Source organism: Lagopus muta, chromosome 2, assembly GCF_023343835.1.
Source record: "Lagopus muta isolate bLagMut1 chromosome 2, bLagMut1 primary, whole genome shotgun sequence".
NCBI classification, from domain to species: domain Eukaryota; kingdom Metazoa; phylum Chordata; class Aves; order Galliformes; family Phasianidae; genus Lagopus; species Lagopus muta.
Genome location: NC_064434.1, coordinates 6,746,678 through 6,758,991, shown reverse-complemented (window position 1 = coordinate 6,758,991; position 12,314 = coordinate 6,746,678). Strand labels below are relative to the sequence as shown.

The 12,314-nt window shown below is 42.1% G+C and overlaps 1 protein-coding gene across 6 annotated transcripts in view; it reads right to left on the bottom strand.

Annotated features, from left to right (window-relative positions):
* ITSN2 (intersectin 2) overlaps nucleotides 1-12,314 on the bottom strand; it is a 66,994-nt gene that overhangs the window by 34,063 nt on the left and 20,617 nt on the right. For all 6 annotated transcript variants that reach the window (XM_048938062.1, XM_048938066.1, XM_048938067.1 and 3 more), the window contains exons 3-9: nucleotides 8,623-8,715; nucleotides 7,042-7,105; nucleotides 5,872-6,035; nucleotides 4,352-4,549; nucleotides 3,377-3,473; nucleotides 2,522-2,664; nucleotides 1,512-1,575 (exon numbers count right to left, since the gene is read on the bottom strand). In XM_048938062.1, coding sequence (XP_048794019.1) covers nucleotides 1,512-1,575; nucleotides 2,522-2,664; nucleotides 3,377-3,473; nucleotides 4,352-4,549; nucleotides 5,872-6,035; nucleotides 7,042-7,105; nucleotides 8,623-8,715 — 823 coding nt within the window. The remainder of the gene's footprint in view (nucleotides 1-1,511; nucleotides 1,576-2,521; nucleotides 2,665-3,376; nucleotides 3,474-4,351; nucleotides 4,550-5,871; nucleotides 6,036-7,041; nucleotides 7,106-8,622; nucleotides 8,716-12,314) is intronic.

Genomic DNA, 12,314 nt, shown 5'->3' with positions numbered 1-12,314 from the left:
ACTAAACATCACCACCACTCACAAGTGACAGCCGAAGATTTTCACACCTGGAACTGTGAAATAACAAACAGAAAACTCCTCTGACATGTGGCAAAATTAAAATCAGTAATAAGAACTGTGGATGGAAGGAGTGGCTGGAAGGAGACATTATTCTCAAAGAGCCATCGATTCAGATATGAACTGTGTCCTTAGACTCAGACTGGACTTACATGAGATGCTCAATACGTGTCTGTGCTGTATTTTGTGCTCAGGGTTGGACACACAAAAATGAGCCATTGAAAAAACAATCAAGAAGGAAGCAAACAAAAAATCCAGCACCCACTCACACGCCACAGGGCAAAAACAAAAGGAGGAGATGATGAAATGAGTTTTTTATTGTGCTGACAGACCAGCACTATTCACACAGTACTGTTATTTATTATTACATTGTTAGTGCTATATCACAGTAATTAAGACCACAATGCCAGTAGAAGTATCAGTAATCCCTTACTTTGGGCAAAACTGTAAGTTGGTCTGGTAATCTACACATGCACAGAGACATCCCTGCACTGGCTACTGATGCATCCAGACCAGGCACCCAGGAGGAAAGCAGTAGCTGTGTACCTGCTTTATTTCCCCACACTCCTACGTGGATGAACACAACCACAAACTCCATTTTTACCCTCACACTGTGCAATCAAATAGGAATAATGTTTCAGGTCGCTGTGAAGTTCACACGTGAAATCCAAGTTATAACTGAAAGCAAAATCCAAACTATCTTATCTAGCAGGTTAAAGGCAAATTATTCAAGCCTTCAGACAACTGTAACAATTTCCACCAGCACAGCAAAGACAAATCTTAAAAGCTGTTTGATATACAAGTACCTTGATGGGCAACTCCTTCTTTAAGCTCTCCATATTTTAAAACTAACAAGATCATAGAATCATCTCAGAATCACAGAATGGCCTGGGTTGGAAGGGACCTCAAGGATGATGAAGCTCCAACCCTCTTGTCGCATGCAGGGCCACCAACCTCCACCTTTAATACCAGCCCAGGCTGCCCAGGGCCCCATGCAACCTGGCCTTGAACACCTCCAGGGATCCACAACCTTTCTGAGCAGCCTGTTCCAAGATGAGATCACAGAACTGTAGGGGTTGATCTTTTGCTTTACAATTCTGCTTTTCAAACAAACAAATCCTCACCTCACCTTAAGTATCCCACCACTGAGATGGAAGCTGAAATGAACATCTGTGCTACTCTATGGAATTCAAAAAACAAAGTGTGAATAGAATAGAATCATAAAATCCTTAGAGTTGGAAGAGAGCCCTGTGGGCCATCTAGTCCAAAAAGTGAAAAGTTTAATACATTAAAGTTGAAGTGTCTTGGAAAATCAATCACCAAATGAGTTTAAGAAGCAGCTTTGTTTCTGCTTACAGCGTCAGATCTACGGTGTCCTTTCATCATTTCTTATTAAATAAAAACTTCCTCTCTTTTATAAATGTATTGAATGCACATTCAGCAACTCAACTTACCAAATAGTAGCCAGCTGAGTCTGCGAGAGGTTTGATTGCAGAAGGGCATTCCTTGCTTGAAATCCTTCATGCAAAAACACAAAAGAGATTAATAAATACTTGGAACAAAGATTCACATGTAGCAAAAATGGGTCATGAACTGGGGCATGTTTATTTTTAATGTTAATCTAATCCATTTTCATTAATCGCTGACAGTTGGCATTACTTCCAGGCTTAACAAAAGGCATTACAATCTGTACACAATGAAGATGTAAGTATTCTGGTGTAATTCTCTTTTCATTCAAAGGTCAAAACTGAAAAACTGACATAAAAAAAGGGGTATTTATGGTAATCCCCACAGCTGTTACAAGAGCACAGCTGACTGCCTGCTGGAAGTTTGAGCTGGTAAGCTGGAAAACTGCCAGTCTTCTTTGGTCAGCAGAGAACCATACGCCTTTCTCAGGCAAGTCAACGAAACCTTCAGCCCCAAAATCAACCAAACAAGATAAAAATGCATAGAGTCCCTTTCAGGGAAGAGAAAATTGTCCTTTTTTGTGTACTAAAAAACTGAGGCAGAGGGTTGGCAAGCAGTCAGTCAAAATGAGAAATCTGCTCAGCTACAGGCATACGTTCTGACTCCAAATCTATCTCCACTCAGCAGATCACCATTAATAATCCAGTTTTACAAGCACTTTCATTCATTTCTAATTCTGCTCTTGTGCTAACTTTGTGCAAAGTCTTTCCAAGTCACCACAATGCTGTGGCACAACACAGACATCACTGGAAGTCAACGAGGAATTACACCCTTAAATTTCATTCCTGAAGTTACAATCCATGCCTGCACGACTGCCACATCTTTCCTCAGCTGCGTTCTTTGAAAAGAAGACAAAGCCCAAATATCTAAGCAGTTACTGATGGATACACGCAGAAATGGAGACGTGGCACAAAAGCAATTGTGTAGATGCGTCTCATTTTCACAGAAAGCACTGCTCCACTGCTTTTTCCCCATGTGTACCAAGTGCCAAACTCACCTGATAAATATCCACTCATACTTTTATCAAGACTGTTAAATTTCTGTCTGTATTTTAATCTGGAAGCCTGAGGAACTGCCCAGTCTGAAGGTGCAATCTTTGGTGAATTCCCAGCTAGCGAAGCACTAGAGGAAGAATTTGAACTGCAACACAGTTTCAAATAAGAAAAAAAGAAAGAAGAGCTCTAAGTTAGTTACTCAGCTTAACAAACAGGCATTGGTACAGAAGATACACAGCATCATTTGTTGCCCAGATGAGAAGCCCGAAGTTGGACATGCATTCATCCTACATCTTGTGCCAGCAGCAAAAAAGTACAAGCATTTCTGAACCACCTTCTGGAACTGAGAACCCCCTGCACTCTTTTGGGAGTTGCCCCTTCGAAGCCCAACTGTACAGATAAAGCCAAACCCTTTCTTCTGCCTGTGACAAAGCTCTAAAATCAGCAAACAGAGCAGTGATGACAAAGATTGATGACCATCTATTATTCACGACACAAATTCACAGATAAATATTTATAACACTGCTCTTATGTGCCTGTTGGTGCTATCTATAATGAATGACCACATCAATCCATAAGCACTGCTTTTACAACCACTTGTCTTACTTATATTTGCTAATGCTGTGCTTTACCTTCCTTTCGGCACTGCTTTTACTTGTTTGAACTTTCTCTTCTACTTCAGAAAGTTTGGATAGAGTTATTGAAAATATTAATTTGCCTAGATCAAAACAATCTACTTTCAGATTTGGCAGGCCATTATCAATGAATAATACCTTAAAAACATAAGTGCTTTGTGTTTTTTAGGAGGCGTACTATTTGAGTATAAGATACAGCCATTGTAAACTAAACTTTCATACCTGCTAGATCCTAAATCGATTAGTGACTGTGCCTTCTGCATGTTAGATCCACCAAACCCTCCTGCCATGGGACCTAAGGAACCGGTATGAGGCTGCACTGAAACAGACAAAACCAAAAGCTGTAAAGAAAACTGGTATACAGTAATGATTTGTAAGAAACACCCAAGTGTTTGAGAGAAATAAGAAAAGCTCATCAGTGCCTTGTTTTTAAGGTTATTTAGTTATGAAAGATGTGACAAATGCAACATTTGGAAAGAATGTGTGTGCACTGGGTGGCCAGCAGGGAGAGGGAGGTGATCATCCCCCCCTGCTCAGCCCTTGTGAGGCCCCATCTGCAGTACTACAACCAGGCCTGGGGCCCCAGGACATGAAGGATGTGGAGCTCTTGGAGCAGGTCCAGAGGAGGGCATTGAGATGATCAGGGGGCTGGAGCACCTCTCCTGTGAGGAAAGGGTGAGGGAACTGGGCTTGTTTAGCTTGGAGAAGAGAAAGCTTTGGGGAGACCTCATTGTGGCCTTGCAGTACTTGAAGGGAGCGTAGAAACAGGAGGGAGAACAGCTGTTTGTGAGGGTGGATGGTGATAGGACAAGGGGAATGGTTATAAACTGAGACAGGGGAGGTTTAGGTTGGATCTTAGGAGGAAGTTTTTCCCCCAGAGGGTGGTGAGGCACTGGCACAGGTTGCCCAAGGAGGCTGTGGATGCCCCATCCCTGCAGGCATTCAAGGCCAGGCTGGATGTGGCTCTGGGCAGCCTGGGCTGCTGGTTGGTGACCTGCACACAGCAGGGAGGTTGAAACTAGATGATCATTATGGTCCTTTTCAACTCAGGCCATTCTGTGATTCTATGATTATGATTCTATATAGGTTTATTAATTTATTTATTAACTTGCATATTAGTGCATTTCTCTCTGAAATTAGCCAGGGAAAAAATGAGATTCACCCATCAAACCAAGCAGTGGACTGCACTCTACTTACTTGAAGAGAAAGGTATGGCCAAAGGCTGCAGAAGGCTGGATGTTCCGTTTGGCAGTGATGAGGTACTGACAGAAGGCACCAGGGGAGCAGAAATAACCAAAGGAGGAACGGATGTCATTGAGGTCAGAGACATTGGAGCTAACGGTGTGATCATAGACATGGATGTTGGCATGGACAAATTTGGCATACTACCCATTCCTAGAGCAAAAACAAACAATGCATGATCTTGTGTGGCACACACTCCAGCAAGAAATGGAATCCACCATGCTAAGTAAAAGCACACAAAGCAGCCTGCATCCAGAGATGCAATTAAATAGATGCTTGTGTAGAATGTTTGCTCTTCCCCCAACATTCACACAGCACAGCTAACAGAAGGAAATACACTGAAGATGAATTCACAAAATAAAAACCCAACCCCACTCCTTACAAGGAATTCATTCTCCAGGCTGACCTGGCAAATATTTCACAAAAGGATTAAGATGTAATTTTCTATAATTATCCACATAACTCATTTTTCAAGAAGCCTTTCTGTGTCTGCCCCCTGAGACAGAATTCTAACAGAACAGGAAACTGGTGACAATTCTCTACAAAGAGCAGCTGATGGTATTTCTGAACTAAGCCTCTTCCTAATCTTGGTCCCAAAAAAATGTACAAAGGTGCAATGTCCATATTTAGGGGCACATGCCCAACACAGGATTGCTTTAAGGCAGTTTTCTGATTAAGACACTTGAATTACTGACTAAATCTTGTGGAGGAAAACAGGATGCAGATGAGGTGATGAAAGGTTAATAGCAAGTATTCATTTGCCAACCACAGCTATATATAAATGCATGCACTGGTATGCAAACACAAGATTCAGAGTGGGGCAGACATTTAAAAATCACATGTGCAATTATTGCACACACATTGAACTCCACTGTATAAACACTGAAAGAAGTACATGCAGAATTTTGTAGCCTAGCTGAAACCAGGTATATATTTTCTGCTACAAAATGACAATCAGCCGTGCACTGACACAAACTCAATTCCAAAACATGGCACAAAGGTTAAAAATAATTATATTCCATCGATGATCGAGTGAACAATCTGATTAATTCTTAAAAAGTATTTTAAGTAACTGATGTCAAAATTTTGACCCTTGCTAAGTTTAACTTAAAAGAAGAAAAAGAAAGTTAGGAGGGTAATCTCATGAGTGAATAGAGGGAGACAGAAAAAGGCCTTCGGTATGACAGCCTGCAAGCCAAAGGGCAGATGTGAAGGGCCCTCCTGAACCTCAAAATTCAATAGATGCTGCTTCTTTATTATTAAATGTCTTCAGAGAATGAAGTCATCAAAAAGGCCATTTGCTCTGCCTCAAGTAAGAGGCTTTGTGGATTTCTTGCATCAGCACAGCCACGGTGGTTTCTTGTTTTTAACTGATCCCCTCAGTGCTGTGGTCAGATTAATGATACTTGTGTTTGAATGCAGATCAACTGTGTGTTTTCTCTCTGAACACCAATTAACTGTATATTAATAAGTACCAAAGCGAGCTGACATTAGAGGTGAAAGTACTGGAGTTTGTTTCATGACAGGAGGGAGAACCATAGGCAAGTGCTGTCCTTGTAACTTCAGCTTGATGAGTTTCATGGCTATAGAGAACTCCTGTTGATCCATTTTTCCATCTTTGTTCAAGTCTGACAGTGCCCTTAAAGGAAAAACAAGAAAAGAAAGAAAGAGTCCACACAGCAGAAATGTAACAAAGCTTTTCACCAAATGAGAAGCTTTATTATCAATTTTACCTCTGTTTTCATACGAGAAAACACCACACTGCAACCATCTATACACCTTATCCTTATGACAACATCTAAATTCTTCTAAGTTTGCAGCATTTCAAAGTATAACATCTATATCCAATTTAATTCACTTGGTAGACTTCTACTTACTTCAATTTTCAAGTTACTATGTATTAAACACTTAGAGTAGGAAGGTATTTGGGAAAACAGTCATCTCCTGCTTGCTTGTTGCTACAGCAATGTTTTTTCTATGCTGAGAGCAAGAGCAATTATTTTCAATGAGCATGTTGCAGCACAGGGAATTACTGCAAAAAAACCATTACAATACAGAAACCTGCTACAGGCATTAGAAGCCACTTCAAAAACTGTATTACTTCACACATTCTGAAATCTCATTAATAAATTAGATGTCCATGAACAGGCACAGGAGCGTGGATAAAAAATGGCAAGGTTAATAACGAGCTACACGTTCTCATTCCCAGCTTTGTTCTCTTACTACTCAGAACAAATCAGTGCTGACCTGTGCTGTGCAGTGTCTGAAGAAGAAACTAACTTAGCATAATATCAAAATGCTTTCTTTCACACTGTCCACCAGTGAGTCCCTCTTCATGATTACGGTCCGCTCTGACTTTCAGCATGTGTCCATCCTGATAACAACACCCACTGCAGCACCGTGGGTGAAGGCTGAAGAGTTTCTAAGAAGGTAAATTATCTTTTAAGTGTTGCAACCACCACATGCGTGTTGCAAAGAACAGAACTTTGTCCTGTTCCTATGTTCCAGCTCTGGGTTGGTTCCTTACAGTCTATTATAACTGAGCTACGATGGAGCTTCAGATTGTTGTCTGTTACAGCAGTTGGACGCCACGCACTTCCCATTTTAAAGAACAGAAATATAAAATTAAAGCAAGAACACCTTACCATATGTCAGCGAGGACTGAAGATGGCAGACCTGATTGCAAAAAAAAGGTACGTGCTTGATCACCTATGAGAAACACGAAAGAAAGAGACTTTGACTCTATGGACATGGATATTGACAGGCATCAGAAACCTCAGACAACCTCAGCACTCTCTTGTGGAGCAGATCCTCAAAAGGAATCACCACGCTTTCTAATCTATTTGGTTGTGTGTCACTTAGCTCCTTCCTTCGTGACAGCTGTTATCAGATGTCTTCCTGTAATCTTGAATCCGCTCTCAAAAGCACAGCTTCAAATAGCACTAAGAAGCTTTAAGATGTGGGAGGAAAAAAGAACCAAACAACTGCCAACAGTTTAACAACTGCACCATGTCAAGAGATGTCATACGTATGAAGTACAACTAATGAGCAAAAATTTCATCCTGACCTAATTACTTTTAGAGGAAAGGATGAGCACTCTGTTTCTTTCCTTCTCCTTCATCCAACCTAACCTGAGCCACTACTGTCTCTCTAGGAAAAGGAAAACAGAAAAAAAAATAAAAAGAAGCAAAATCTCATGTTCTAAGCAATATTCTGTTCCATCACAGAAGCATCCAATAATTCAATATCTCAGGAAGGGAACAGGAACCACTGAGCACATTCATACCAAATTGCACATCAACTGACACTGACTGTGCTGTTAAACAAAGATATAATAAAGCACAGGCAGTGGTGTTTATGCTTATCTAGGAGCAAATTATAAAAGCTTAAATCTAAGGCTTCAGGTTATTTTTTCAGCACCTTCTTCCCCTTTTATTCACAGTCTTTAATTTCAAGCACTTTACAAATAAATAATGCAGCCTGCAGACATGCATGTGGTGGCCACGACATGGCCTCAAGGTAGTTCCTGGGAAGGCACACTTTCCAGCTGGTGCTAAAACAGCATTGAGACACCAGTATTTGTTTGGTCAATGCAGGAGATAGTTATCTCTTAGCTAACAGAAGTGCATACTCCCCACAGACAACTTCCTACTCTTTTCTCTGTCCCTTTCAGACCAAAAAGAGGAAAAATAGGGGCACCAGAGCTAGCAGATAGGGTACAGACTCAGCAGATAGTTAGGCAAGCAGGAGTGAGGGTTAATAAACTATAAGCAGTCATTAACAAGGATGAGTTGTCAGCATCTCTCTCCCTGCCTCCTACTCCAGAACAAAGATATCTCACATCGCAGTGTTCTCCAGCTCTTTTCAGACAGAAGAGAGCACTTCTTGTGTCCCTGGCATCGCTTGCCACAATAGCTAGGAGAAGTGTTTTGTTGGCAGCTTCCCATCTCAGTGCAGATTCAGCCTCTGACTCTGTTTTTTGAAAGCAGAGTGACAGCACTTGACTGCTGGCTGCAGAAGTGATGGGGTTAACAACTGTGTGCTTCTGTGCCAGACTTCGGTCCAAAGCTCGTACAAGTTTAGTAATAACCTGTGGCTGTTTGCCCAAACTATGCTTATTAGTCACACCACAAAGGCCTGAAATAGGATGCAGTTTTCAAACTGTTTCACAACATTACTTATGTGTACCCAAGAAGTTAATGTGTAATGCAGAATCCCAGACTAACCTGTAATGTAGCCTCCCGTGGGCTTAAGGCTATCAAACTGCTTGTCGTGCTTGGCCCGCTCTTCTGCGGTGATGGCCCATATGTTTGGCCCTCCTAAAACAACAACACAACAAAAACTGAGAGATTGAAGATTCTGACAAATCAAACACGTCACTCGTAAAGCAAAGCTTGGCTTCTTGAAGGACAAAGCCAGATTTAGGCACGCCCAGCTCCTACCAGTTTGGCAAGGGCATTATGAAACCCAAACCCGCTCCCCAGATGTGGAAGTGGCAGCTGTAACTCCTCAGCCCTGCTGCTTTTTGCTCTGCTTTCAAACAAGCTGTTTTGGCTTTCCAAGCCGGTGCAAAGTAGTTGCCTGTGGCTGCTGTCAGCTTGCAGCCTGGGCAGGAAGCATGCCAACCACAGCACTCTGTGTGAACCAAAGCTCCCCCGCTCCACCAGTGAACAAACAGGATTCAGTGTCAACTAAAGGGTCTCGCAGAGGAGGCTCACATCCTACAGCTGCCCCAAAGACTCGTGCTTCGTCGTGCTGATGCTCTAAAATCAACGTTGGGACTGTTAATAAAAACAGTCCGGTTTTGTATGGTAAAGGAGTAACGTTATGGATTTATTTCTTAAGATAGCATGTGATTTCAATTGAGCTTTTTTCGCTGCTTAAAAGGAAAATGTTTAACAATATTATAGCTCCAAAGTAATAAGGAGAAACTGCAAGGAATTATCATGTGTACAGAGATGTTCTGGTATACTACATGGAACCAAGAGTGACTTCAGAATCACTCACATCTGCTTTATAAAGGTCTGGCTGCGTGTCTGAGCAGGACAAGTAGTTTCCCAGTAACAGCTGGTTTGGGATTTATGCAAGAGAAGTTTTAATTGGGAAGCTTTTGACAAAATCTCATCTTTCAATCAGTGAATGTAAGAAGGAGCCAAAATTTTCAACGGAATCCCCAGTAGCAACGTTAAAAACTTACTGAAAACATCTCCAACAAATTCTACCCAGCATTACCACTTGCAAAGGACTGTTACACCATCCTCCAATGGTGTCACTCGCCAAAAAGCAGCCAAGGAAACAAATAATTCTTTCAATAAGATATTTACAAGGTTCTCTAAGGGCTATCATTCTCCTCCCATGTTTACACGCTGAATTCTTTACACTGCTGTTTCATATGGAAAGACAAATAGTTAGAAAGCAAACAAATAAGAGGAACTCAACGGCCATACGAATGACAAAATGGTGGGAGGACCTTTGGATATAACCTTGAAGCACCTGAGTTTGGAGTTCCACCTCCCCTTCCAGCAGCAGTTAGCAAAGGTCTACGCTGAAACAGCTGTTTTGTTCAGAGGAGACCTCATGGAGACCTCATTTGGAGGAAGGAGAATGAAGATGGGACAAGGAACCCTGCACTGCCAGCTCACAGTCCTCCCTCTGGCTCTCCATGCTGCCATGCTGGCCCACCTGTCCACGGTCTCACTGCTGAACTCAACGATGCAGGCAGCCACAACACTCTCCAGTGCTACACAAAAAGATTACACCACTCACACCACTGTAACTTGTCGAAGGAATACAATCTGTATTACATTGCAGATCTCTGTTTATGTATGCACTGAAGTCCCCAGCATCAGATAAACATATCATCAAGTATACAAGAAGATGGTGATTACTCTTTCAATTCCAGCAAAATGGACATTTGCATAACATGTGGTGAGTTTTCTTTCTTTTTTCCTCTGAGTTCCCTAACAAAACATGCAGAAGCACTTCTACAGCAGTCATCACCATGGCCAAGCATAAATTTCATTCAAGAAAAGCCTTGACTGCAAACAATGTTGTTATAGCAACAAATTCAGAGCCCGAGTGACACCCCAAAAGCTACTGAAGCTACTGTCCTGTCCAAGTGCGAGCCACAAAGTCACGTGTCAGCAGAAGAAGGAACCCTTCCAACTCTTTGCAAGGGGTGGAAAACAGCTGGACAAGGGGAAATGGTTTGAAGTTGAGGGAGTGGTGAGGTGCTGGAACAGCTGCCCAGAGAGGCTGTGGATGCCCCGTCCATCCCTGGAGGTGTTCAAGGCCAGGTTGGATGGGGCCCTGGGCAGCCTGGGCTGGTATTAAATGAGGAGGTTGGTGGCCCTGCATGTTGCAGGGGGTTGGAGCTTTGTGATCCTTGAGGTCCCTTCCAACCCTGGCCATTCTGTGATTCTGTGAAATGGAGAGAATATAGATCCTGAAAAGACCCATCTGCCAATAATTCATTTTCCAAGGTAAATGAATTTCAGATTCTCCCTGTGCCAGAGAAGCCATAAATCCTTCATAACTTATTCCATAAAGATACGCCCTCATCTACCAAGGGCTTTTGTAGACATGGAAGAAAATAATGCAACAGATCTTAAAACCCAAAGCCCAGGTGACCTGAATATTCTACTTACAAGGAAACATACAAAAATATACATTATTATTCAAAGAAAACACTCATTTTCAATAATTCTAGCAGTATCTCCCAAGACTTGCCAACATTACAGATGTTTAAGAGGAAATAACAGAGCACCTTGTAATTTAAAGAGTTGCAGGAAAACATGCTGTAAATTCCAAACATCACTGAGATAAGCAGGGTGGAGCAAGGAATACCCAAAGTACTCCTGGGGCTGTGATTCTTCACAAGCTAAGAAATAAAATGAAGAGCACAGCATGAGAGGGAAGGTGAAAATGTTGTGAGGCTTCATTTTCAGCTTAACCAGGTGTCTGGGACTCTTTTGATGTTACAATTTGGAGATAAGAATAATAAGAACAAAAAACACTTATACTGAAAGTGTCATTAAAAATAAGATCCCTCCAAGCAAAAAATACCACATCAGTCTATCTGAAATCAACCCTTTGAACAACAGGGTTGAACACAAGGCCTTGGCAAGTCCACAAAGTGCCTCGTGAAACCGTTCTTCAAAGTAATTACTGCGTTTACTTATGGTACAAAGGAGACCATCACAATAAAGACTTACCATAGATGATGAAACTGGTTTGAAACTCAGCCCCCCTGCAAAATCACTATCAAAACCCGACACGACCCTCAGTGATACCGTGGTCATCTCCCAAAGCAATCATAAGCTAAATCTGACCTGTCAGCACTGCCTGATACACAAACTGTGGAGTTTGCTGGCCCACTGAACGTCTTCTGATGTACGACAGAGACAGATAAATGAACAAGGAGTGTACAGCTCCACTAAATCATTAGCATGGCAGGCACACTGATGTGTGCAACAACAGGGAGACCACTCCTACAGGAAGAAAAAAAAGAGAAATGTGCCACCAAGACATATCAATTAAACATCTCTACATTCCCTCAACAGCCCTTTGCCCAAACCTCTCAGTCCCCGGGCTGAGAAACGTGCTGCTGGTAAGCCAGATCTAGCCAAAGGGAACAACCAAGCTTCCAGAGCCTTCATCATTCTTCATTTCTCACTGCCCCAGTTCTTAATCGTGGCACATCATACATGACTCACAAAAACAAATCAACCTGCAGGCATCTAGTTCCTCTGGTCAGACTTGGTGGGGATGCCTTTCCGTCACAGCTGTGGGGAAGAGGCACACACACATCCCTTGGTGAAGCAGTGATGAGCCTGGTTTGGAAGCAAGGAACTATGCTGGGGATTAAGCAACTTTTTCTGTTCCTTTAAGCTCATCCTAAACAAAAGACATCTTCCTA